This window comes from Microchirus variegatus, assembly GCF_963457635.1.
Source record: "Microchirus variegatus genome assembly, chromosome: 8".
Taxonomy (NCBI): domain Eukaryota; kingdom Metazoa; phylum Chordata; class Actinopteri; order Pleuronectiformes; family Soleidae; genus Microchirus; species Microchirus variegatus.
Window position 1 is genome coordinate 31,972,315 of NC_139809.1, and position 25,915 is coordinate 31,998,229.

Consider the following 25,915-nt stretch of genomic DNA (forward strand, 5'->3'; position numbering starts at 1 on the left):
GTGTGAGAGAGTGAGTGACTTTGGTGTGGGAGAGTGAGTGACTTTGGTGTGGGAGAGTGAGTGACTTTGGTGTGGGAGAGTGAGTGACTTTGGTGTGGGAGAGTGAGTGACTTTGGTGTGAGAGAGTGAGTGACTTTGGTGTGAGAGAGTGAGTGACTTTGGTGTGAGAGAGTGAGTGACTTTGGTGTGGGAGAGTGAGTGACTTTGGTATGAGAGAGTGAGTAACTTTGCTGCGAGAGAGTGAGTGACTTTGGTGTGGGAGAGTGAGTGACTTTGGTGTGAGAGAGTGAGTGACTTTGGTGTGAGAGAGTGAGTGACTTTGGTGAAGGAGAGTGAGTGACTTTGGTGAAGGAGAGTGAGTGACTTTGGTGTGAAGGAGAGTGAGTGACTTTGGTGAAGGAGAGTGAGTGGTTTTACAAAGGTCAGTTTCTGTCTCAGTGAAATAAAGACGTGATCATGTGACGCAGACGTCGTAGAAAGTTAAACCGACGTAGATTTTATTCTCTGACCCTTTTGTTAAAGTGGCCAAAATCAGTGGTCACTCAGGGTGAGCCGACCTTGTGCTGGTTCTCAGCAGCAGGGGGCGCTCAAGGTGCAGTCAGGGACGGTTTACGACGCGTCTGCACCTCATACAAGCACATTTATAAAGAAATACACAAATAAATAAATTCCCTTTTAATTCATCATTTGTGATTGTATTCGTTCTCATTCGAGTCTTTCGTTCCGTGGAGGAAAATCTGTTCGTCCTCTGGAAGCCAGGGGGGCGCTCACAGCCCCACAGACGGTAGTATTCCTACAGCAGCGGAGCAGAATCCACCCACAATCAGTGTGTGAGTCATTCTCAAACAGGAAGTGGAAGCTGAATTATTGCGATGATAAAAAAAATAAAAAAAATAAAAAAGTCGGAGCAGACGACCACGTGACCTGGTCGACAACTGTCGTGAAAACAACATGGTGGACACAATGAAAGAGTGCTTGTGTCGTCGTGGTAGCACCAGTCACACACACGCACACACACACACACACACACACACACACACACACACTCCTTATCACTCTCCCTCTTTCCTATCAAAATGTCTGCCAAATCACAAGAGAGTCATGGGGCTGAAGGCGCGGCCGGCCTCGACAAGAGCCGGGACCTGGAAACACAGTGGACCAGGAGCGCTGATAAAGACGGCCATGACACACACACACACACACACGCGCACACACACGCGCGCGCACACACTCTGTAACTCATACACACGCCAAGTCTAGCCTGGCTTTATCAGCCCCAGGTTCTGGACTACGTCTGCAGGCCTCGCTGCAGGTGCATGCTGGGAGTCCACAGCCGACACACGGCAGACGTCGCCATGGCAACGCAGGTACGAACGAACAGGAAGTGACAACGCGCTCAAGCGACACAGCGTCACCGTCGACGATGACGACACCGTGAGAGACTGTGCGCGCACACACACACACACAAACACACTTATCTCACTGCTAGACAGACTTTTCCTTGTGTAAACTGAAGTTTGTAATCCATTCACTCTCCCACACCAAAGTCCATAGAGAAAATCAGTGATTTTAGCTCACAGGGACACAGGAGCTGCTGGTCCTATGCTGCCTCGTGTGGTCACTTTGTGTCACTGAGTTAAGTCTAAAGGAAATATTTTAAAAGCCGGATTTGACTAAATCAGTCCCGTGTGGGAGAGTGAGTGACTTTGGTGTGGGAGAGTGAGTGACTTTGGTGTGGGAGAGTGAGTGACTTTGGTGTGGGAGAGTGAGTGACTTTGGTGTGTGAGAGTGAGTGACTTTGGTGTGTGAGAGCGAGTGACTTTGGTGTGGGAGAGTGAGTGACTTTGGTGTGAGAGAGTGAGTGGTTTAACAGATCTAACAACAGGATAAAGTGACAGCATCACTTTAAGAAAACACACAACTGTCCTTCGGAGTTAAATCCTCATCATGTGGTGTTTTTAAATTACGCTGTAAATACACTGTAAAATATGCAAAAATACATAGTAAAATACAATAAAATACACAATAAATACACTATAACTTCAGTTTAACACAATGAAAAGTCTGTCTGACAGTGAAGATAAAGATGTGAACATGTTTTTAAGACATCATAGGTTTCATGCAGGCTCATATATAAATATATATTTTAAAATATATATATATATTTTAACATATATAACTATATATTGTTTTAAATATATATAGTTATATATATATATATATATATACATATACTGTATAATCATATTCTGTCCACACGTCACCAAAAACCTGACAAATCACGTCGATGTTTTCATAGACAGATGAATGAACATATAGGAATATATTAGGTGTATAATACGAGGAAAATGTCTGATACGTTAGCGTTGGACGATGAAACTCCTGACACGACGGCATTAACCAGCTTTCACAGAAACTCCTGACATCAGCCAGCAGGCGATAAAAGCTTCACACGCTTTCTAAACAGGAAGTGCTCGTCAGGCTGTGAGCGCAGAGCAAAGACAGGAGGCCTGAGATGCATTATTGACTTAAAGAGACAGAGAGAGAGATCCAATTGTGAAGCAGCTATCAGCGGCAGAGATCGGCCAGGCCGCTATCTGACGCCCCATCACTGGGAAAAGAGGAGTGAAAAGCCCAGAGGGAGAGAAAAGCTGCCTCAGACAGAACACAAATATACGGGGGGGGGAAAAAGAGAGAGAGAATTTAAAGATCCAATTTTAATCTTTATCTGCACTCACATCGGATCGCTGCCTTATCTGAGCTCACATCTGCTGCAGAGAGAACACCGACGTCTCCACAACAGAATTAAACAGGAAACCACGGCTGGACAAAAGACGTCTCCACACACACACACACACACACACACACACCACACACACACACACACACACACACACACACACACACACACACACACACACACACACACACACACACACACACACAGAGCACGCTTTAATAATTATGAAAAAGTGCAGGGAGGGGAAAACAGAACAAAAAAAAGATAAATGTGCTTTTACTGTGAAAAACACCAGAGCGTGACCTGAGCTTAACTTCAGGCTGATGTTATCAGAGTGCTGCGTTCAGGGTCCGTGGTGCGTTTGAGGACGTCGTTAATGAGGAGGTTATTAGGGCTGCAACATACATTCTCTATGATATACATCAATTTATTTATTTATTTATATATATTTTTGGGGGGGGGGGGGGGTCAATACACGGACTTGTCAATAAAATGTGATAAGAAGAAATTTATAAAATATTTTAAAATGTATTTCGCAAATAGTTCGCAATTCAATTTACTGTCACCATTATCCCAATTTTTTACACATATATATACACACACGTGTGTACATACATACATATGTGTATTTGTATATGTATATATATATATATATATATAAACATATGCACATAAATATGTGCATATGTATTTTTATATATATATATACATATGCACATGTATATGTCTTTATATATATATATATATATATGTGCATGCATATGTATATGTGTGCATATTTATATGTATATATTTATACATATACAAATACATACACACATATGTGTATATGTATTTTATATATATATATGTGCATATGTATATATACATGCACATATGTGTATTTGTATTTTTATATGTGTATATATATATATATTTATATATATGTGCATGCATATGTATATGTGTGCATATTTATATGTATATATTTATACATATACAAATACATACACACACATATATAAAAAATGGTTTTAAAAAACCACGTAACCAACTTTACGTTGATTTTGTTGCGATAAAAGTGAAGAATATACTTACATCAAGTTTTTACAGATTCATAAACAGGAAGGGGCGGAGTCCGGAACTTTTCCAATTTTCAAAATCCATTTTAAAAACACACACACACACACACAAACACACACATTCCTCACAATGGTGTAAAACGTTGCCTATTTTTCATAAACACACACACACACACACACAAAAATCGTTCTCCTGGAATGACTGGGGGAAATGCAGTCGCCCCCTGGTGGCAGATTTAAATCAGCGACTCACTGAATGTTGGCGAGTTCATTTTTAAGTGACGAAAACAAGAAAAAGTCTCGACATCGACTGAGTTTTTTCTCTTTTTCAGTTTCTCTTGTTTTTTTAATCGCGATATGCGATAATATCAAATATCGTGCCATAAACCAACGGTTTTTTTACGGTTGTAGAATTGAGACAGGTTCTCACACACACACACACACACAGAGAGAGCGTAATAATTTAAATAGTAATAATAATAATAATAATAAATTGCTCTCGTGCTTACGTTTGATCTGCCGGGGCTTGCTCTGCTTCCTCCGGGACATGGCGCCTCCTTCTGCGGCCAGAAGCCCTCTCTCTCTCCGCTGGGACTCAGGGACAGACGGAGCGGCAGAGTCTGTTGTTGCTGCTTCTTATTCTTCTTCTTCTTTTTCTTCTCCTCCTCCTAATTCACTCCTTTAATTCCTCTTCTTCTTCTTCTGGTCTTTTCTTCCTACAGCTGTGACCCGCTCCCAGGAGCCGTCATGCCCCGGCTTCGCTTCGCTTCTCCGGGCTACCTGTGGCTGGGAGCGGAGCTGCTTCCTCCGCCTCAGCTTCTCCTCTCTGCCGCCGAACGTCGTTACTCCTTCGCCGGTCGCGCCCCCTCCCTCCCCCCGCTGTACGGGTCCCTCGTGTTTGTCAGCGGGCAGCGGAGTTGCCTTTCTTCGGGGGGGAAATCACCGGAGACAACCGGTTAAAAAGTTGTTCGTGGAGCCGCTGGTCGTGGTACAGTGTTCGGTGTTCGGTGTTCCGTGGTCCGTGGTCCGGTACAGTCCGGTAGAGTCCGCCCCCCGCTGCTCCTCCACCATGAAGCCGCCTCTCGACACTGGAGCCTCGCGCTGCTCTCACCTCCGCTCCGCGCAGAGCCACGCCCCCGACGTCTGACGTAGCACAACGCGCTCGTCTGCCATTGGTCCAAACTCACGCCGTCTGTGAATACAAATAAAGTTTTTAAAATAATAAACAACAAACTTAACAAACAAAAAAAACACCATACAAAAACACGAAATATACAAAATATTATAATTTATTAAAAAAATGAAACAAGATTTTATATAAAAAAATAAAATAAGAGTTTATTTACATAATAAAATACGACTTTATTTACATAGTGAAATAATACTTTGTTTAAAAAATAAAATAAAACTTTGTTTAAAAAATAAAATAAAACTTTATTTACAAAATAAAATAAGATTTTATTTACATAATTAAATAAGACTTTATTTACATAATAAAATAAGACTTTATTTACATAATAAAATAAGACTTTATTTAAAAAATAAAATAAGACTTTATTTACATAATGTAATAATACTTTATTTAAAAAATAAAATAAGACTTTATTTAAATAATAAAATAAGACTTTATTTAAAAAAATAAAATAAGACTTTATTTACATAATAAAATAATACTTTATTTACATAATAAAATAAGACTTTATTTACATAATAAAATAAGACTTTATTTAAAAAATAAAATAAGATTTTATTTACATAATAAAACAAGACTTTATTAACATAATAAAATAAGACTTTATATATATAAAAAAATAAGACTTTATTTAAACAATAAAATAAGACTTTATTCACATAATAAAATAAACTGACTCAAAATAAAAGAAACAAACTTTAATAAAAGTGACAAGATTAAACAAAAAAATTTGAAAAATGAAATGACTTTGAATATAAATAAATAAAGCAACAATAATTTAGGATAATAACAAAGATAAAAATAGAAAATTTGCATTTTTGACTTTACACAAAGATAAACAGCATCTTTTTTTAATCTTTTTTTTGCAGTGTCCAGAGACATTTCAGAATCAGAATCAGAATTAGAATCAGAATCAGAATACTTTATTAATCCTCGGGGGGAAATGTTTTTGTTCCAGATGTTCGGTGCAAAGTCGGATATTACAGGAATGTCCAAACTTTATAGTAAATATTTATACGTGTCTATGTTTTAAAATAATGTCACCAAACATCGATTTGTTCAATATTTGTCTCAAAATGTACACTTTTTGTCTCATTAATGTGACTTTTTATCTCATAAATTGTCTCTATGTCTCATATTTTACACACATCTTTAAAAAGTGAAAGATTTGGCAAAAGTGTCCACGTTTCACTGTAAAAGTCTCAGAACCAGAACAACTGGGTCACCATCGTCACCTCCACAGGAAGTGAATGCGAATCTGTCTCGCCTGTCAAATTCACTGCTGCCATCTAGTGGTCATTTGTCAGATCACAGGAGAATCACAGTGGAACTGCACACAGTTGCATATACACTTTTTAATCTCATAATTTACACATTCTATCTGATGAAAAAGACTTTATCTCACAATCTCAACATTTCTTGCCATAGATAAAATTTTTATCTCACACTTTTGACTTATTCATTGTCATGATTTGGATTTTTGTTGCATCGTTTAAATGATTCTCTCATAAGTATGACTTCTTTTAATTGTTGGGACTACATCAAAATGTTTTTTTCTTCTTCTTCTTCTTTGTGTGTTTTTCCAGGTGAAAAATGGACTCCACATTGTCCAAATCCTTCATGTATCGCTAAATATGGACCTCACATTGATTTAATCTACAAAATAAAATGTTCACAAATTAAAAATGTTTTTCTCAAAAACACATAATTTACACTTTTTATCTCATAAATTTGATTTTTGTCTTATAATTGTGACTTGTTGTCTCATAAATTAGATTTTCATCATGTAATTTACTTTTTATTCTCACGAGTTAGATTTTTGTCTTATAATTGTGACTTTTTGTCTCATAAATTACACTTTTTATCTCATAAATTAGATTTCCATCATGTAATTTACACTTTTAAATCTCATGAATTAGATTTGTGTCTTATAATTGAGTTTTTGTCTTGTAATTTTGACTTTTTGTCTCATAAATTAGACTTTTTAATCTTATAATTCACACTTTTATCTCATAATTTACACTTTTTATCTCATAAATTGGATTTTTATCTCATAGTTTACACTTTCTATCTCATAAATTAGATTGTTCTCTTGTAATAGTGACCTTTTGTCTCACAAATTAAACTTTTAATCTTGTAATTTACACTTTTATCTCTTAATTTACACTTTTTATCTCATAAATTTGATTTTTATCTCATATTTTACACTTTTTGTCTCATAAATTAGACTTTTTACCACATAATTTACACTTTTTATCTCATAATTTACACTTTTATCTCATAATTTACACTTTTTGTCTCATAAATTAGACTTTTTATCTCGTAATTGACACTTTTATCTGATAATTTACACTTTTTATCTCATAAATTTGATTTTTATCTCATAATTTACACTTTTCTTCTCATAAATTAGACTTTTTACCACATAATTTACACTTTTTATCTCATAATTTACACTTTTTATCTCATAAATTAGATTTGTATCCCGTGACGTACACTTTTTTTTTTCCCCTCGTCGTGCTTTTATTTTGAAGGCAGTGAAGAAACCGTGTCACGCAGCTCCGGCCGCGCTGATTGGCTGAAGTGTTTTTGTCTACGTCACTGGGTTCCCCGCTCTGTTTGCGCCTGCGCAGTTGTGACCGAGTGTTGTAGTTGAGAGCAGCAGCAGGAAGAGAAGCAGGAGCAGGTTCCTCCTCCTCTTCTCCTCTTCTCCTCCTCTTCTTCTTCTCTCAGGTGAGTTCACCTCCTTCTCTTCCTCCTCCTCTTTCTTCTTTATTCGTCAGAGACTCAGAGTTTGTTAGTTTTTAACGTTTTTAAAGCGCAGTCGTGTCGCGTCAGTTCGTCCAATGGCTCCGGGTCCTATATCCTCCTCTTCTCGAGATGTGTAATATTATAGTTATTATATTATATTTACACACACACATATATATATATATATATATATATATATATATTTATATATATATATATATATATATATTTATGTTTTGGGGGCTTCGTGAACGGACACCCGGAGGTTCCGCCCCCTCCTCCTTCCTCCTCTTCCCGCGGAAACCTGCTCGGGTTTCGCCTGAAAATGTCTCCGTGTTCCCGTCGTCTGTGCCGGAAACGTCACGGTGATGGTGTTTGTTCAGAGCTGCTTCCTGTGTGTGTGTGTGTGTGTGTGTGTGTGTGTGTGTGTGCGTGCGTGTGCGTGCGTGTGCGTGTGTGTGTGCGTGCGTGCGTGCGTGTGTGTTCACACTTATATTTCCCCGGTGATCGTTCGGCATAATGTAAAATGCATGAAAACGTGTGTGTGTTTTTAAGGGGTGGGAGTTTAAATTGACCGTGTAACTACTCTGTGCTCTGTCTCTGTTCGGTCGTTGTGAACAGAAAAACTATGAGACTGTATTAGTTTAAGTTTTACAAGTCTTAACTTTAGTGTTCACGTCAGTCTACAACAGGAAAGTGACGTTTGTAAACCACTCACTCTCCCACACCAAAGTCCATAGAGAAAACCAGTGATTTTAGCTCACAGGGACACAGGAGCTGCTGGTTCTCTGCTGCCTCGTGTGGTCACTTTGTGTCACTGAGTTAAGTCTAAAGTCAATATTTTAAAAGCTGAATTCACTAAAATCAGTCATTGTAAGTTAGTGATGGAGGCAGCAGTGGATCAACAACTCCTGTGAACTCCTGTGTGCTGTGATGTTAAAATCACTGGTTTACTCTATGGACTTTGGTGTGGGAGAGTGAGTGACTTTGGTGTGGGAGAGTGAGTGACTTTGGTGTGGGAGAGTGAGTGACTTTGGTGTGGGAGAGTGAGTGACTTTGGTGTGGGAGAGTGACTTTGGTGTGGGAGAGTGAGTGACTTTGGTGTGGGAGAATGAGTGACTTTGGTGTGAGAGTGACTTTGGTGTGGGAGTGAGTGATTTTGGTGTGGGAGAATGACTTTGGTGTGGGAGTGAGTGATTTTGATGTGGGAGAGTGAGTGACTTTGGTGTCGGAGAGTGAGTGACTTTGGTGTGAGAGAGTGAGTGACTTTGGTGTGGGAGAGTGAGTGACTTTGGTGTGAGAGAGTGAGTGACTTTGGTGTGGGAGAGTGAGTGACTTTGGTGTGGAAGAGTGAATGACTTTGGTGTTAGAGAGTGAGTGACTTTGGTGTGGGAGAGTGAGTGACTTTGGTGTGAGAGAGTGAGTGACTTTGGTGTGGGAGAGTGAGTGACTTTGGTGTGGGAGAGTGAGTGACTGGTGTGAGAGAGTGAGTGACTTTGGTGTGGGAGAGTGAGTGACTTTGGTGTGACTTTGGTGTGGGAGAGTGAGTGACTTTGGTGTGGGAGAGTGAGTGATTTTGGTGTGGGAGAGTGAGTGACTTTGGTGTGGGAGAGTGAGTGACTGGTGTGAGAGAGTGAGTGACTTTGGTGTGGGAGAATGAGTGACTTTGGTGTGGGAGTGAGTGATTTTGGTGTGGGAGAATGACTTTGGTGTGGGAGTGAGTGATTTTGATGTGGGAGAGTGAGTGACTTTGGTGTCGGAGAGTGAGTGACTTTGGTGTGAGAGAGTGAGTGACTTTGGTGTGGGAGAGTGAGTGACTTTGGTGTGAGAGAGTGAGTGACTTTGGTGTGGGAGAGTGAGTGACTTTGGTGTTAGAGAGTGAGTGACTTTGGTGTGGGAGAGTGAGTGACTTTGGTGTGAGAGAGTGAGTGACTTTGGTGTGGGAGAGTGAGTGACTTTGGTGTGGGAGAGTGAGTGACTGGTGTGAGAGAGTGAGTGACTTTGGTGTGGGAGAGTGAGTGACTTTGGTGTGGGAGAGTGAGTGACTTTGGTGTGGGAGAGTGAGTGACTTTGGTGTGGGAGAGTGAGTGATTTTGGTGTGAGAGAGCGAGTGACTTTGGTGTGGGAGACTGAGTGACTTTGGTGTGACTTTGGTGTGGGAGAGTGAGTGACTTTGGTGTGGGAGAGTGAGTGACTTTGGTGTGTGGGAGAGTGAGTGACTTTGGTGTGAGAGAGTGAGTGACTTTGGTGTGGGAGAGTGAGTGACTTTGGTGTGGGAGAGTGAGTGACTGGTGTGAGAGAGTGAGTGACTTTGGTGTGGGAGAGTGAGTGACTTTGGTGTGAGAGAGTGAGTGACTTTGGTGTGGGAGAGTGAGTGACTTTGGTGTGAGAGAATGAGCGGTTTACAGACTCAGAATTTGACCAACCACAGAGCAGTTTAGAGAGAGCCTTTGCCTCCGATTGGTTGTTCCCCTAAATCGACCATATCTTCACGTCTTTGTGTAAACTGAAGTTTGTAAAGCGCTCACTCTCCCACACCAAAGTCCATAGAGAAAACCAGTGAGGACGCGAGACTGTTCACACGTCTGAGGAAGGTTCTGATGTCATGGAGTTCAAAAAGATACAGACAGAAAGTGTGTGTGTGTGTGTGTGTGTGTGTGTGTGTGTGTGTGTGTGTGTGTGTGTGTGTGTGTGTGTGTGTGTGTGTGTGTGTGTGTGTGTGTGTGTGTGTGTGTTCTTGTACTTGCAGCATACTGAGGACCAGTGAGGGGGTTTTTAACCAACAAAGTGAGGTCATTTTTACAAAGTGAGGACATTTTGTCTGGTCCTCACTTTGTCTTCATTCAAATCACTTCCTCAGGTTGTAAACATGCTTAACTCTGTTTTTAACACAGATTTTCAATTTGGTACAAAAACCCGTTTTCCAGCCCTGGTGTTTCACACACTTTTCACTCTGGGGCTCCACCTGCAGTCATTTTATGGTACTGCACCCGCTCATTTTTTTATAGATGTCATTCATGAAGTAGATATTTGTAGTTGTAATGATTTATAAAGTGGAAATGCTGCTCCTCACTTTGTCAGCACATTTACCCGGTCCTCAGTATGCAGCAAGTACAAGTGTGTGTGTGTGTGTGTGTGTGTGTGATAATTGTTGCCAGTCACAGCAGCTGATAAACTGATAAACACTGTTGTTGTTGCTACATTTAGCAGCTGTTTTATGCGTCTGTCAGTCTGTAAGATAAGATAAGGTCATTTATTTATTTACTTATTTATGAATTAATACATGAATTCATTAACCGGCAGCAAAGACAGTGAAGGTTAATGATAATCAGTGATAAACGTGCATCAATGTAGACGATATCCAAGATATTGTGATGATTAAAAAATGACATTTAGAGGCGCCACGTGTAAGAATGTGGCCAAAAACGGTTACTACATCCAAATTCAAAATACAGCTGAATACTTTTAGGTTTGGTTTTCTGACGTTACTGTTCAACCCGTGGTTGCTCGGCAGCTGAGACTCTACTGACTGCAATGAGTGGTAGACGGCGGTAGGTGGCGCCACATGACGCCAAAAACATGATTTCAAAACATAAACATGATTTACAGTCTGCAAAAAATATTTTTTAATGCAAATATTTTGTGTGCACTGTTGTTGTTGGTGAGTTCAGTTTGTTATGAACATTGTTCCTTGTACCTGCGGCATACTGAGGACCAGTGAGGGTTTTTAACCAACAAAGTGAGGTCATTTTTACAAAGTGAGGACATTTTGGCCGGTCCTTACTTTGTTTTCATTGAAATCACTTCCTTAGGTTGCTATAACATGCTTTACTCAATTTTTCCCCCCCCAAAAAAAATCATATTTCGGACGACTTAGTATAGTATGATGTTTTTGTCAATTTTTGGGCCAAAAATTTTTGGTCGATTCTTTTTTACATTTTGGTCGACATAGTATAGTATGACGTTTTTGTCACATTTTGGACCAAAAATTTTTGGTCAATTTTTTTTTTTTGGTCGACATAGTTTAGTATGACGTTTTTGTCAAATTTTGGACCAAAAATTTTTGGTCAAAATTATTATTTTTTGGTCGACTTAGTATAGTATGATGTTTATGTCAAATTTTGGGACCAAAAATTTTGGTAAACATTTTTTACAATTTTGGTCGATATAGTATAGTATGATGTTTTTGTCAAATTTTGGACCAAAAATAAATCCAAAAAGTTTTGCTCTGGGGCTCCACCTGCAGACATTTTATGGTACTGCAACCAGTAGTTATACTATATAGATGTCATTCATGAAGTAGATATTTGTAATTGTGTTGATTTATAAAGTGGAAATGCTGGTCCTCAGTATGCAGCAAGTGTGTGTGTGTGCGGGGGGGTGTGTGTGTGCGGGGGTGTGTGTGTGTGTGTGCGCGCGCACGTAGACGTGTTATTTCTGCCTGATAGTGTGTGTGTGTGTGTGTGTATGTTTTTTAAACTAATATTGTTATAGCTGTGTGTTCACTCTGAGCACAAAATGGTTCCCAGTGATAGGAGCTGAAAGTCAAGGACGTGTGTGTGTGTGTGTGTGTGTGTGTGTGTGTGTGTGTGTGTGTGTGTGTGTGTGTGTGTGTGTGTGTGTGTGTGTGTGTGTGTGTGTGTGTGTGTGTGTGTGTGTGTGTGTGTGTGTGTGTGTGTGTGTGTGTGTGTGTGTGTGTGATTGTGTGATTGTGAAGTTCATGAACAAACTGGTGAAGTGTACTCGGACCTGCAGTGTTCCCACAGGCGTAAGAGGATCCTGTCGTCGCACCAAAGCCGTCATTCAGCTTTTATTTTGAAGTTGAGCTTCACGAGACGATGACATCCTGTTGACTGTGTTTTGTTCAGTGAAAAACAACAAACCTCTGATTTGAACCACTTGACAAAAGTGTTTTTATCTGACGGTTAGACAACAGGAAACTGGAGTTTGATATTATCACCATATTTACGTATTTGCCAAAGCATATTGTGACAAACTGAGACATTGAAATCGTTTTTAAGAGTTCATTTAGCTGGATAACCAGAGTTAAACTTGACTTTAACTTGATGTTAGCTGGATAACAGAGTTAAACTTGATGTTAACTTGATGTTAGCTGGATAACCAGAGTTAAACTTGATGTTAACTTGATGTTAGCTGGATAACAGAGTTAAACTTGACGTTAACTTGATGTTAGCTGGATAACAGAGTTAAACTTGACATTAACTTGATGTTAGCTGGATAACAGAGTTAAACTTGACGTTAACTTGATGTTAGCTGGATAACAGAGTTAAACTTGACATTAACATGATGTTAGTTGGATAACCAGAGTTAAACTTGACATTAACTTGATGTTAGCTGGATAACAGAGTTAAACTTGACATTAACTTGATGTTAGTTGGATAACCAGAGTTAAACTTGACGTTAACTTGATGTTAGCTGGATAACAGAGTTAAACTTGACGTTAACTTGATGTTAGCTGGATAACAGAGTTAAACTTGACGTTAAGTTGATGTTAGCTGGATAACAGAGTTAAACTTGACATTAACTTGATGTTAGCTGGATAACAGAGTTAAACTTGACGTTAAGTTGATGTAAGCTGGATAACAGAGTTAAACTTGACATTAACTTGATGTTAGTTGGATAACAGAGTTAAACTTGACATAAACTTTATGTTAGCTGGATAACCAGAGTTAAACCTGATGTTAGCTGGATAACAAGAGTCACGATAGGATTACGATGTTATTACAATATTTCAGATACAATAATATTATGTATATACAGTATATATATTATTTATGACATACCGCGACATTGAATTCATTTTTCAGAATAAACACTTAAAAATAAAGCATTGTTCTACGTTATAATCCTGCGTCGTAAATAGCTTTGATGGAAAGTAGCTGAAGTTGAACACATTAAGTGTAAGAATCTGCTCTTCTTTCCTGTCCCCAGATGCACTGGGTTTGTGAGCTCCCCTGATGCCAGCGCCCTCAGGTGGTGGGAGGAGGGTCTGCAGAATCAAACCCACGTCTCTGGCCTCCCTCATGTTCCCACAGAGAGGAAGCCCGTCGTTGAGCTAAAAGGGAGGGACTTGTTTCCGTCATGGAGGGCGTGGCCATGCAGAACCTGATAAACTTTGAAATTCCGTCAGAAGATGGCGCTCTGAGCGCTAACGCGGGTCAACACCAGAGCCGTGTGGACATTTTCTCCCCAGAGCCGGAGTCTCCTGTGGGAGTCCAACAGCAGTCGGAGCCACTGACGCCGTCCAAGCACAACGCTCAGCACCTGCAGCACCACCCGGAGGACGAAGGAGGCAATGACAGCGACACCACAGAGTCGGCGGACAGCGACAACGGCGTGGACACGCCCCCTCACATGTGGGCGCTGAGGAGGTCGTCGTCGTCCTCTGCTCACAGCCGGGAGGACGGCGACGCTCTGGAGGGAAGACGCTTCATGAAGCTTTACGTGGAGAAGGTGTTTCATGGAAAGTAGGTTTTGTTTTGAAATTTAAAGCTGCAGAGTTTAACTTTCATATATGAACACGTGATAACCTGTAATCCACAAGTTAAACCTAACACTGGTGGGTTAACCAGAGATTAACGTCATGTTAAACTTGATGTTAGCTGGATAACCAGAGTCAAACTTGACGTTAACTTGATGTTAGCTGGATAACAAGAGCTAAACTTGACATTAACTCGATGTTAGCTGGATAACAAGAGTTAAACCAGAACATTAGTTAAACTTGATGTTTGCTGGATAACAAGAGCTAAACTTGACATTAACTCGATGTTAGCTGGATAACAAGAGTTAAACCAGAACATTAGTTAAACTTGATGTTAGCTGGATAACAAGAGCTAAACTTGACATTAACTCGATGTTAGCTGGATAACAAGAGTTAAACCAGAACATTAGTTAAACTTGATGTTAGCTGGATAACAAGAGCTAAACTTGACATTAACTTGATGTTAGCTGGATAACAAGAGTCAAACTTGACATTAACTCGATGTTAGCTGCGTAACAAGAGTTATACCAGAACATTAGTTAAACTTGATGTTAGCTGGATAACCAGAATCAAACTTGACATAAACTTGATGTTAGCTGGATAACCAGAATCAAACTTGACATAAACTTGATGTTAGCTGGATAACCAGAGTTAAACTTGATGTTAGCTGGATAACCAGAGTTAAACTTGATGTTAGCTGGATAACCAGAGTCAAACTTGACATTAACTTGATGTTGGCTGGATAACCAGAGTTAAACTTGATGTTAGCTGGATAACCAGAGTTTAAACTTGACACTTTTTCATTTGTATTTTCCATAAACTGCTAAAAGATGAACAGTTGTTCTGCTCTAAGTGAGTTTTGTCGTTGACAGAGAAGACTTTGACCAGGAAGAGAAGAGTCACTTTGGAGAACTGTGCACTGGAGAGAGCAGTAAAGGTCGGGAGGGGTTCGCCAAATACGTCAGTGCACAGGTGAGTGTGGATCAGACATGATGAGACGATCAGTCAGACACGATGAGACGATCAGTCAGACGCGATGAGACGATCCGTCAGACGCGATGAGACGATCCGTCAGACGCGATGAGACGATCAGTCAGACGCGATGAGACGATCCGTCAGACGCGATGAGACGATCCGTCAGACGCGATGAGACGATCAGTCAGACGCGATGAGACGATCCGTCAGACGCGATGAGACGATCCGTCAGACGCGATGAGACGATCCGTCAGACGCGATGAGACGATCCGTCAGACGCGATGAGACGATCCGTCAGACGCGATGAGACGATCCGTCAGACGCGATGAGACGATCCGTCAGACGCGATGAGACGATCCGTCAGACGCGATGAGACGATCCGTCAGACGCGATGAGACGATCCGTCAGACGCGATGAGACGATCCGTCAGACGCGATGAGACGATCAGTCAGACGCGATGAGACGATCCGTCAGACGTGATGAGACGATCCGTCAGACATGATGACATGATCCGTCACGATCCGTCAGACATGATGAGATGATCTGTCAGACATGAGACGATCTGTCAGACATGATGAGACGATCCGTCACGATCCGTCAGACATGATGAGATGATCTGTCAGACGCGATGAGACGATCTGTCAGACGCGATGAGACGATCTGTCAGACGCGATGAGACGATCAGTCAGACGCGATGAGACGATCAGTCAGACGCGATGAGACGATCAGTCAGACGCGATGAGACGATCCGTCAGACGCGATGAGACGATCCGTCAGACGCGATGAGACGATCCGTCAGACGCGATGAGACGATCCGTCAGACGCGATGAGACGATCAGTCAGACGCGATGAGACGATCAGTCAGACGCGATGAGACGATCCGTCAGACGCGATGAGACGATCCGTCAGACGCGATGAGACGATCCGTCAGACGCGATGACATGATCTGTCAGACATGATGAGACGATCCGTCAGACATGATGAGACGATCCGTCACGATCCGTCAGACATGATGAGATGATCTGTCAGACATGAGACGATCCGTCAGACATGATGAGACGATCTGTCAGACATGATGAGACGATCTGTCAGACATGATGACATGATTTGTCAAACATGATGAAAAGTAATTTACAGTATTTTACAATGTATTTTTGTATACTCTACTGTGTATTTACAGTGTATTTTATTGTATTTTACAATGTATTTTTGTGTATTTCTGTGTATTTCATTGTATTTATGGTGTATTTCAGTGTATTTTACACAGTGTATCTGTGTGTTTGTGTGTCCACAGCGCTGTCACTCTAAATGTGTGAGCGAGGCCACTTTCTACAGACTGGTCCAGTCGTTCGCTGTGGTTCTCTTCGAGTGAGTAGTGTAGGGGGCGCTGTTGGCGACACAATGGTGTTGTTTGTCTTGTGTTGTGTATATACACACATATATGTGTGTATATATATATATACACACATATATGTGTGTACCATCAGCTGATTCCACGTGTTGTGTGTGCAGATGTTACCAGATGGACGACTACAGTCCGGCCAAAAACCTCATGACCATGTGTTTCACCTACTACTACATCGGTAAGACCTAAATAATTCTTCTGATTCACTCGGAGCACGACATCGAGCTGGTTTACGTCTGTTTTTAAAGCTCTAACGCTGTGAAATTAGACTTTTGAAAGAAACAAGCGATAAAATATGCAAATTGCAAATAAAAAGTCGATTTGATTTGAAAGCACTTTTTGTTTACAGTGATCAGAATTTGATTTGCTCTTTGGCGTTTGCGCTCCCTCACTCGTTCGTTCATTTTGTTTGTGATTCTGACCGTGGGCGGGGCTTAGGAAGCTGTCCGCTGATTGGCTACTGAGTTTTGGAGCGATAGCAGAAGTAGACACGAGCTTTGAGTCGCTATCACATCGAAGTATTTACCCTTCTAATCTGACAAACGCTAGATATTTACCATTAAGACTTTAGTCTTTAAATTTACAAATTTACAATGTATTTTAGTGTATTTTACAATGATTTACAGTGTATTTTTATGTATATATATGGTGTATTTTATAATGTATTTTACAGTGTATTTCCTGTGTATTTATGGTGTATTTTACTGTGTATTTTACAGTATTACAATGTATTTACAGTGTATTTTACACTAAATGTACAGTATATTTTTGTGTATTTATAATGTATTTTACTGTGTATTTTACAGTATTTACGATGTATAATAGTGTATTTACTGTGTATTTTAGTGTATTTACTCTGTATTTACAGTGTATTTTAGTGTATTTAACAATGTATTTACAGTGTATTTTAGTGTATTTACAGTGTACTTACTGTGTATTTTACAGTGTATTTACTGTGTATTTTAGTGAATTTACTGTGTATTTTACAGTGTATTTTAGTGAATTTACTGTGTATTTTAATGTATTTTACAGTGTATTTTAGTGAATTTAATGTGTATTTTACAGTGTATTTTAGTGTATTTACTGTGTATTTTACAGTGTATTTTAGTGTATTTAACAATGTATTTACAGTGTATTTTAGTGTATTTACAGTGTACTTACTGTGTATTTTACAGTGTATTTACTGTGTATTTTAGTGAATTTACTGTGTATTTTACAGTGTATTTTAGTGAATTTACTGTGTATTTTAGTGTATTTTATAGTGTATTTTAGTGAATTTAATGTGTATTTTACAGTGTATTTTAGTGTATTTACTGTGTATTTTACAGTGTATTTTAGTGTATTTACAATATTATTTCAAATCACCACCTGTTGAGGATTTAACTCCGAGGGACAGTTGTGTTTTCTTAAAGTGACGCTGTCACTGTATCCTGTTGTTAGGTCGTGTTTTCTGTGTGTTAAACTGTAGTTTGTAAACCACTCACTCTCCCACACCAAAGCCCATAGAGAAAACCAGTGATTTTAACACGTTAAAGACGTGAACATTATTATTATTTATTGTCTCTAACGAAGTGGCTAAAATGAGTTTTTCTCTGGTTCAGGAAAGTGTCCACCGTCTCCGTCTCAGCTGCTGGACCGTGGCCTCCCCCCTGCTGGTCTGGACTTGTATCTGAACAAGGCCAACTCCTGGCTGTCGGGGACCAAGGACGCCGCCGTCGGCCTCCTCAAAAACACGTCCAAGACGGACGTCAAAGGTTTCTTCGGAGGCTTGGAGAGCAAGTTCAGGAGCTCCACGGCTCAGAAGACGGAGTGAGAAAACATCCAGTCTTTAATGAATACTTTACGTGTGTGTGTGTGTGTGTGTGTGTGTGTGTGTGTGTGTGTGTACATCTATACATGTTCTCTGTGCCGTGTTCTTCTTCCAGAGACGGAGAAAGTCCGACTGAGACGAAGCCCACATCTCCAGGTGAGGTCCACTCATTTTAGTTTGCTGTGTATAAACATGTGGAGCAGTGTTTGAGTGTCTGTCATGTTTCTGTCCTGGTCCAAAGGGTCTGAGAGAAGAGATAAAGTTTACCTGTACACACACCTGAAGCTGCAGCCCATCTGGTACGTTCAATGTTCAATACTTAAACGTGAATATTTACACGTTTCTGTCATTTTTCAGCTTCTTAAATGTGAATATTTTCACGTTTCTGTCATTTTTCAGCTTCTTAAATGTGAATATTTTCACGTTTCTGTCATTTTTCAGCTTCTTAAATGTGAATATTTTTGTGTTTCAGACGTTTTTCAGCTTCTTAAATGTGAATATTTTCACGTTTCTGTCATTTTTCAGCTTCTTAAATGTGAATATTTTCACGTTTCTGTCATTTTTCAGCTTCTTAAATGTGAATATTTTTCGTGTTTCTGTCATTTTTCAGCTTCTTAAATGTGAATATTTTCACGTTTCTGTCATTTTTCAGCTTCTTAAATGTGAATATTTTCACGTTTCTGTCATTTTTCAGCTTCTTAAATGTGAATATTTTCACGTTTCTGTCATTTTTCAGCTTCTTAAATGTGAATATTTTTGTGTTTCAGACGTTTTTCAGCTTCTTAAATGTGAATATTTTCACGTTTCTGTCATTTTTCAGCTTCTTAAATGTGAATATTTTCACGTTTCTGTCATTTTTCAGCTTCTTAAATGTGAATATTTTTCGTGTTTCTGTCATTTTTCAGCTTCTTAAATGTGAATATTTTCACGTTTCTGTCATTTTTCAGCTTCTTAAATGTGAATATTTTCACGTTTCTGTCATTTTTCAGCTTCTTAAATGTGAATATTTTCACGTTTCTGTCATTTTTCAGCTTCTTAAATGTGAATATTTTTGTGTTTCAGACGTTTTTCAGCTTCTTAAATGTGAATATTTTCACGTTTCTGTCATTTTTCAGCTTCTTAAATGTGAATATTTTCACGTTTCTGTCATTTTTCAGCTTCTTAAATGTGAATATTTTTCGTGTTTCTGTCATTTTTCAGCTTCTTAAATGTGAATATTTTCACGTTTCTGTCATTTTTCAGCTTCTTAAATGTGAATATTTTCACGTTTCTGTCATTTTTCAGCTTCTTAAATGTGAATATTTTCACGTTTCTGTCATTTTTCAGCTTCTTAAATGTGAATATTTTCACGTTTCTGTCATTTTTCAGCTTCTTAAATGTGAATATTTTCACGTTTCTGTCATTTTTCAGCTTCTTAAATGTGAATATTGTGGTGTTTTAACAGTAAAAACCTGTATTCATGGTCATCTTCTGGTCCTCAGGCACACGCTCAGATTCTGGAACGCTGCTTTCTTTGACGCCGTTCACTGCGAGCGAAGGAAACGTTCGCCGACCACCAGGTGAGTGTGGATCAGTCACAAACAAAGGTTCCAGATTGTCTGATTTTCTCTCGTCACGTCAGTTTCCTGTTGTTAAAGTCGGTCTCACAGTGAAATAAAGACGTGAACGTGTTCTTAAAGACATCGTAGATATGTTTTATCATTGAAAGGTTCCCTATGAAATTAGACTAACTGTTATAGTCATAACCAGTCAAATCAATGATATTTCACTTAAAGTCAATTAAATGTTAATAAAGACTAATGAATAATGGACTTTTGTCAGAAAAACAAACATTTACGAGGTTCCTTGAATGCATCAGGTGTCTTTGTTGTTGGTTGTTTTTTTTAAGTTGTGCTGCTGCTTTGATGCCACAGTGTTGTTGCGATTGGTCGGCGTTTTTCACTCTTTGCATCGCGTCGACGTGGCGTCGACCTTTGACCCCGTTCAGCATGTGATCCAGTCCTGACCCTGAGACTTTTCCTGTTCCGACGTCTGAATCTCAAAACTTTCTTCTTCTTCTTCTTCTTCTTCTTCTTCTTCTTCTTCTTCTTCTTCTTGGCTGCAGAGAGAAGTGGTGTCACATGACGCAGGAGGAGCGAGACGACAGCTCCAAGATCGACGAGAACATCGCGTTCGGTCAGCTGGGGTGAGGACGCCGCCGCCGCCACGGCGTTAGAGATGAGACCAGATACGACATTAGTCTGAGTCGATCGTGGTGAATTGTTTTTATTTTGAAGGGCCACAAGGGGGAGCTGCATCTTTCCAGGACTGATTTATTACATCCTGAACCTGTTTGTTCCTGTTGAGATGATTATTTTTGAGGAGGTTAACGTTCGTAAAAACTCTTGAAATTTGGCGCAGAGGACGAGTCGGTGAAAAATTAGATCGTGGCCTAGAACACGAGGCCGTTCGTAGCCCCGGCGCTCTGTAGCGCCCCCAGAAGTCGGGTCACAGTCGGACAAAAGTCGTCGGATTGTGACGAAATTTTGTGAGTTTGTCGGGGCAAACTCCAAAGTCTCTTGAGGAGTTTGTGGGGAATTTTTGATGCGAGAGAAAGTGGCCAAAATTGCGTTAAATGCTCATTTTTGGGGGGGTTTCTACTTCCATTAGCTACGCTAAAAACGGCTAGTCTACACATTTGAATGAACTCGTCCTAACACGCGTGAGCTAGCCGCGCCAAACTCGGTCCACGCGTTCTCCACATGTTAGTGATTAAAAGTTGTCAAAGGTATTTTCTCCACGACAAAAGGCGTGGCCTCAGCGCTGCGACAAAGTTGACGTTAAAATGACAGGAAAAAGTACTTAAAGTCAAATTAAACGGACCTACGTGAAATTTCTCACGTAGATATGAATAACGAGCCGCGTGGGGCCGAGTCTGTGATTCTTGTCTTTCACGTACAAAAGTTAATCACAACGTCCGTTGGTAACGTGTTTGAGTAACTTTTCGGTTCCACATCAAAGAGTTTGGTAACGTTTTTGTAACTTTACGACATTTGGTCACAGCAACAACAAAAAAAATGCAGCTTCCTGTTATTTATTTTTTTTAACATTAAGTACACGTTTTTTGGAAGACTTTAATATTAGTAACTTGTTTTGTTATATTCTAATATTTTGTACTTTTTTTGGACCACTTTTGATTCCTTGATGTGTCATTTTTTTTGGTAACTTTATGTTTTGCAACACTTTTCGCTTTTAGTAACTAACGTTAGTAAAAAAACAAAACAACGTTAATCAAATGTTAAAAGCGTCATGTTTTTAAAATAGAATAGGTATAACGCTCATTGTTAATAACATGTTTTTGTGACAGTATTTATTTTACAATAAGTTGGATGATGTCGGCCATATTAGTTTGTGTCATTACTAACATGAATTCATCTGTTTCTGATGCAGTTTGTGTGTTTTTGTGTTATTTATGATAACACAATGATGGTAATAATGACTGTGTGTGTGTGTGTTTCAGGACGTTCACTCACAACATGTTGGCGTTTGGTCTCAGTAAGAAACTGTGCAACGACTTCCTGAAGAAACAGGCCGTCATCGGGAACCTGCACCAAGGTCAAAGAAAAGAAAACATTTTCTGTTCAAGTCTTGACCTGGAAAAATGAGCTGATGTTGGTGTAGTTCATGTTTCCTTTGTCTTCATCTTCACTGTCAGACAGACTTTAACAACAGGAAACTGACGTTTGTAAACCACTCACTCTCCCACACCAAAGTCCACAGAGAAAACCAGTGACTGGAGCTCACAGTCGTAGTCAGAACCCTACACATTTCCAGGTTGATTCCAGATTTAATGGTGAAATCACACAATCAAATAATAAAAAACTGTTGTTGTTTCAGACTGAGCTGTAGTTCCTCCTGTGACCACTGGGTGGCAGCATTGTGTCTTCATTCAAAGCAGTGAGAACTTAATGAATCTTAACCTGCAGCTTTATATGCTACTGACTGACTGGTTGGTTTGTTACTGACTGGTTGGCTGGATGGTTGGTTGACTTATTGGTTGGTTGACTGAATGGTTGCTTGGTTGAATGGATGGTTGACTGAATGGTTGGTTGACTGAATGGATGGTTGGTTGAATGGATGGTTGGCTGAATGGATGGTTGGTTGACTGAATGGTTGGTTGACTGAATGGATGGTTGGCTGAATGGATGGTTGGCTGAATGGATGGTTGGTTGAATGGATGCTTGGTTGGTTGACTGAATGGTTGGTTGGTTGAATGGATGGTTGGCTGAATGGTTGGTTGACTGGTTGGTTGGTTGACTGAATGGTTGGTTGGTTGAATGGATGGTTGGCTGAATGGTTGGTTGACTGAATGGTCGGTTGGTTGGTTGAATGGATGGTTGGCTGAGTGGTTGGCTGAATGGTTGGTTGGTTGACTGAATGGTTGGTTGGTTGAATGGATGGTTGGCTGAATGGTTGGTTGACTGAATGGTTGGTTGACTGAATGGTCGGTTGGTTGGTTGAATGGATGGTTGGCTGAATGGTTGGTTGACTGGTTGGTTGGTTGGCTGAATGGTTGGCTGAATGGTTGGTTGACTGAATGGTTGGTTGGTTGGATGGTTGGCTGAATGGTTGGTTGACTGAATGGTTGGTTGGTTGGATAGTTGGCTGAATGGTTGGTTGACTGAATGGTTGGTTGGTTGAATGGATGGTTGGCTGAATGGTTGGTTGACTGGTTGGTTGGTTGGCTGAATGGTTGGTTGGTTGACTGGTTGGTTTGGATGGTTGACTGGCTGGTTGGTTGAATGGATGGTTGGTTGGCTGAATGTTTTTTTTTGGTTGGCTGAATGGTTGACTGGTTGGTTCGTCAACAGGAAACTAAAGTTTGTAAAACACTCACTCTCCCACACCAAAGTCCACAGAGAAAACCAGTGATTTTAGCTCACAGGGACACAGGAGCTGCTGGTCCTCTGCTGCCTCGTGTGGTCACTTTGTGTCACTGAGTTAAGTCTAAATGAAATATTTTAAAAGCCAAATTCACTTAAATCAGTCATTGTAAGTTAGTGATGGAGGCAGCAGTGGATCAACAACTCCTGTGAACTCCTGTGTTGCTGTGATGTTAAAATCACTGGTTTACTCTATGGACTTTGGTGTGGGAGAGTGAGTGACTTTGGTGTGGGAGAGTGAGTGGTTTACAAACTTCAGTTTAACACAAGGAAAAGTCTTACAGTGAAATAAAGACGTGAACATGTGACGTAGACGTCGTAGACTTAAACTGACGTAGATTTTATTCCACTAAAGTCTTTTGTTGAGCGTCTATCATCAGTTTTGCTGAGTCAGCGTCTGACCCTCGTGTCACGCAAAGGAGAAAAACCTGCACTGTCCCTTTAATTCACATAACTCTTAGTGTAACTAATAACGTGTGTGTGTGTGTGTGTTTCAGAACAGTACAAGTTGCTGAGCGACCACATCGAGAAAATGGCGGCAGAGTGACGGTCACATGACTCGTGACGGAAAAACAACAACAACAACAACAAACTTCTGAACTGAACTGTGTCGTAGCAGCAACAACAATCATCATCATCATCATCTTCAGGTGGACGATTGCGTGTAAACTCTACGTAAACGTCGAAGAAAGAGAAGAAGAAGAAGTTGGTTTTTTTAAAAAGCACTGAGAACAAACACAACTGTGTGTGTGTGTGTGTGTGTGTGTGTGTGTGTGTGTGTGTGTGTGTGTGTGTGTGTGTCAGTGTTGCGTTCCATTTGTAGTCAGAACTCTACAAATGTCCATATTGACGTCATCATCGTTCCCAATGCAGGTGAACATTAAACATGAAATCATTTAGAAATCAAATAATAAAAACTGTTGTTGTTTCAGACTGAGTTGTAGTTCCTCCTGTGACCACTGGGTGGCAGCATTGTGTCTTAATTCAAAGCAGTGAGAACTCAATAAATCTAAACCTGCAGCTTTATATGCTACTGACTGACTGACTCGTCGGTTGGTTGGTTGACTGACTCTGGTTGGTTGACTGACTGGTTGGTTGGTTGGTTGACTAGTCGATTGGTTGGTTGGATGGTTGACTGACTAACTGGTTGGTTGGCTGAATGGTTGGTTGACTAGTCAGTTGGATGGTTGACTGACTGGTTGGATGGTTGGTTGGTTGACTGACTGGTTGGTTGGTTGGTTGGTTGACTTACTGGTTGGTTGGTTGAATGGTTGGTTGACTAGTCAGTTGGTTGGTTGACTGACTGGTTGGTTGGTTGGTTGGTTGACTTACTGGTTGGTTGGCTGAATGGTTGGTTGACTAGTCAGTTGGATGGTTGACTGACTGACTGGTTGGTTGGTTGGTTGACTGACTTACTGGTTGGTTGGTTGAATGGTTGGTTGACTAGTCAGTTGGTTGGTTGGTTGACTGAATGGTTGGTTGGTTGGTGATTTTTGTAAAAGTTGTAAATGATGTTAATATTTCTGTCGTAAAAGAATTGTTTGTTTGTGATCAACATGAATATAAAAGTCTTGACCCCTAGTGTTCAAACATGGTATTGTCTGTGTGTGTGTGTTTATTTACAGTTGCACCACTAAACATGGTAGTGTCCAGAGCAACGTTGTGAGTATTTTTACCGATTTCTCGCAGTAAATCAGTCGTACACAGAACTGAACACTCCCAGTTCGGAGTTCCGATGTGTGTGTGTGTGTGTGTGTTAGTGTGTGTGTGTGTGTGTGTGTGTGTGTGTGTGTGTGTGTTAGTGTTTCAGTCCCAGCTCTCTCAGTATAAATAAACAGCGGTCACGCTCGCTGCGCTCTGATTGGTCGTTGTGTAATGAGTTGTGAAGCTGGCGTCTCACCACCAACGCCCTCCTGTGAGCTAACACGCTAAGGCTAACTCTGTGTAAAAAAACACCAACATGAAAATAGATGAGATTGTGAAGTTTTACTGAAGTTATTATAAAGTTCACCTGTCTGTCCTCATGGTTCACCTGTCTGTCCTCATGTCTGTCCTCATGGTTCACCTGTCTGTCCTCATGTCTGTCCTCATGGTTCACCTGTCTGTCCTCATGTCTGTCCTCATGGTTCACCTGTCTGTCCTCATGTCTGTCCTCATGGTTCACCTGTCTGTCCTCATGTCTGTCCTCATGGTTCACCTGTCTGTCCTCATGGTTCACCTGTCTGTCCTCATGTCTGTCCTCATGGTTCACATGTCTGTCCTCATGGTTCACCTGTCTGTCCTCATGGTTCACCTGTCTGTCCTCATGTCTGTCCTCATGGTTCACCTGTCTGTCCTCATGGTTCACCTGTCTGTCCTCATGTCTGTCCTCATGGTTCACCTGTCTGTCCTCATGTCTGTCCTCATGGTTCACCTGTCTGTCCTCATGGTTCACCTGTCTGTCCTCATGTCTGTCCTCATGGTTCACATGTCTGTCCTCATGGTTCACCTGTCTGTCCTCATGGTTCACCTGTCTGTCCTCATGTCTGTCCTCATGGTTCACCTGTCTGTCCTCATG

General features: G+C 40.4%; 2 protein-coding genes across 2 annotated transcripts in view; one reads left to right on the plus strand and one right to left on the minus strand.

Moving 5' to 3' along the window:
* zfpm1 (zinc finger protein, FOG family member 1) overlaps window positions 1–4,449 on the minus strand; it is a gene marked incomplete at its 3' end in the record, with an annotated part of 78,979 nt that extends 74,530 nt beyond the window's left edge. Inside the window, exon 1 of the mRNA XM_083894350.1 lies at window positions 4,311–4,449. Coding sequence (XP_083750476.1) covers window positions 4,311–4,350 — 40 coding nt within the window. The 5' untranslated portion in view covers window positions 4,351–4,449. The remainder of the gene's footprint in view (window positions 1–4,310) is intronic.
* Window positions 4,450–7,636: 3,187 nt separating this feature from the next.
* On the plus strand, window positions 7,637–24,927 carry kiaa0513 (KIAA0513). The gene is made up of 12 exons (XM_083894132.1): window positions 7,637–7,726; window positions 13,697–14,232; window positions 15,119–15,218; window positions 16,516–16,589; window positions 16,734–16,804; window positions 18,228–18,435; window positions 18,552–18,592; window positions 18,678–18,735; window positions 19,918–19,995; window positions 20,541–20,621; window positions 21,936–22,030; window positions 23,856–24,927. Exons 2-12 carry the CDS (start codon window positions 13,847–13,849, stop codon window positions 23,903–23,905), a joined length of 1,242 nt encoding a protein of 413 aa, XP_083750258.1. The 5' UTR covers window positions 7,637–7,726; window positions 13,697–13,846; the 3' UTR covers window positions 23,906–24,927.
* The last annotated feature ends 988 nt before the right edge of the window (window positions 24,928–25,915 follow it).

What these genes read in the sequence shown, in the direction of transcription:
- kiaa0513 (XM_083894132.1), top strand. Translation starts at nt 13,847, where the DNA reads ATGGAGGGCGTGGCCATGCAGAACCTGATAAACTTTGAAATTCCGTCA. An exon ending in TCCACGGCTCAGAAGACGGA is followed by an intron (nt 18,436 to 18,551) that starts GTGAGAAAACAT and finishes TTCTTCTTCCAG; the next exon opens with AGACGGAGAAAGTCCGACTG. An exon ending in CTGAAGCTGCAGCCCATCTG is followed by an intron (nt 18,736 to 19,917) that starts GTACGTTCAATG and finishes TCTGGTCCTCAG; the next exon opens with GCACACGCTCAGATTCTGGA.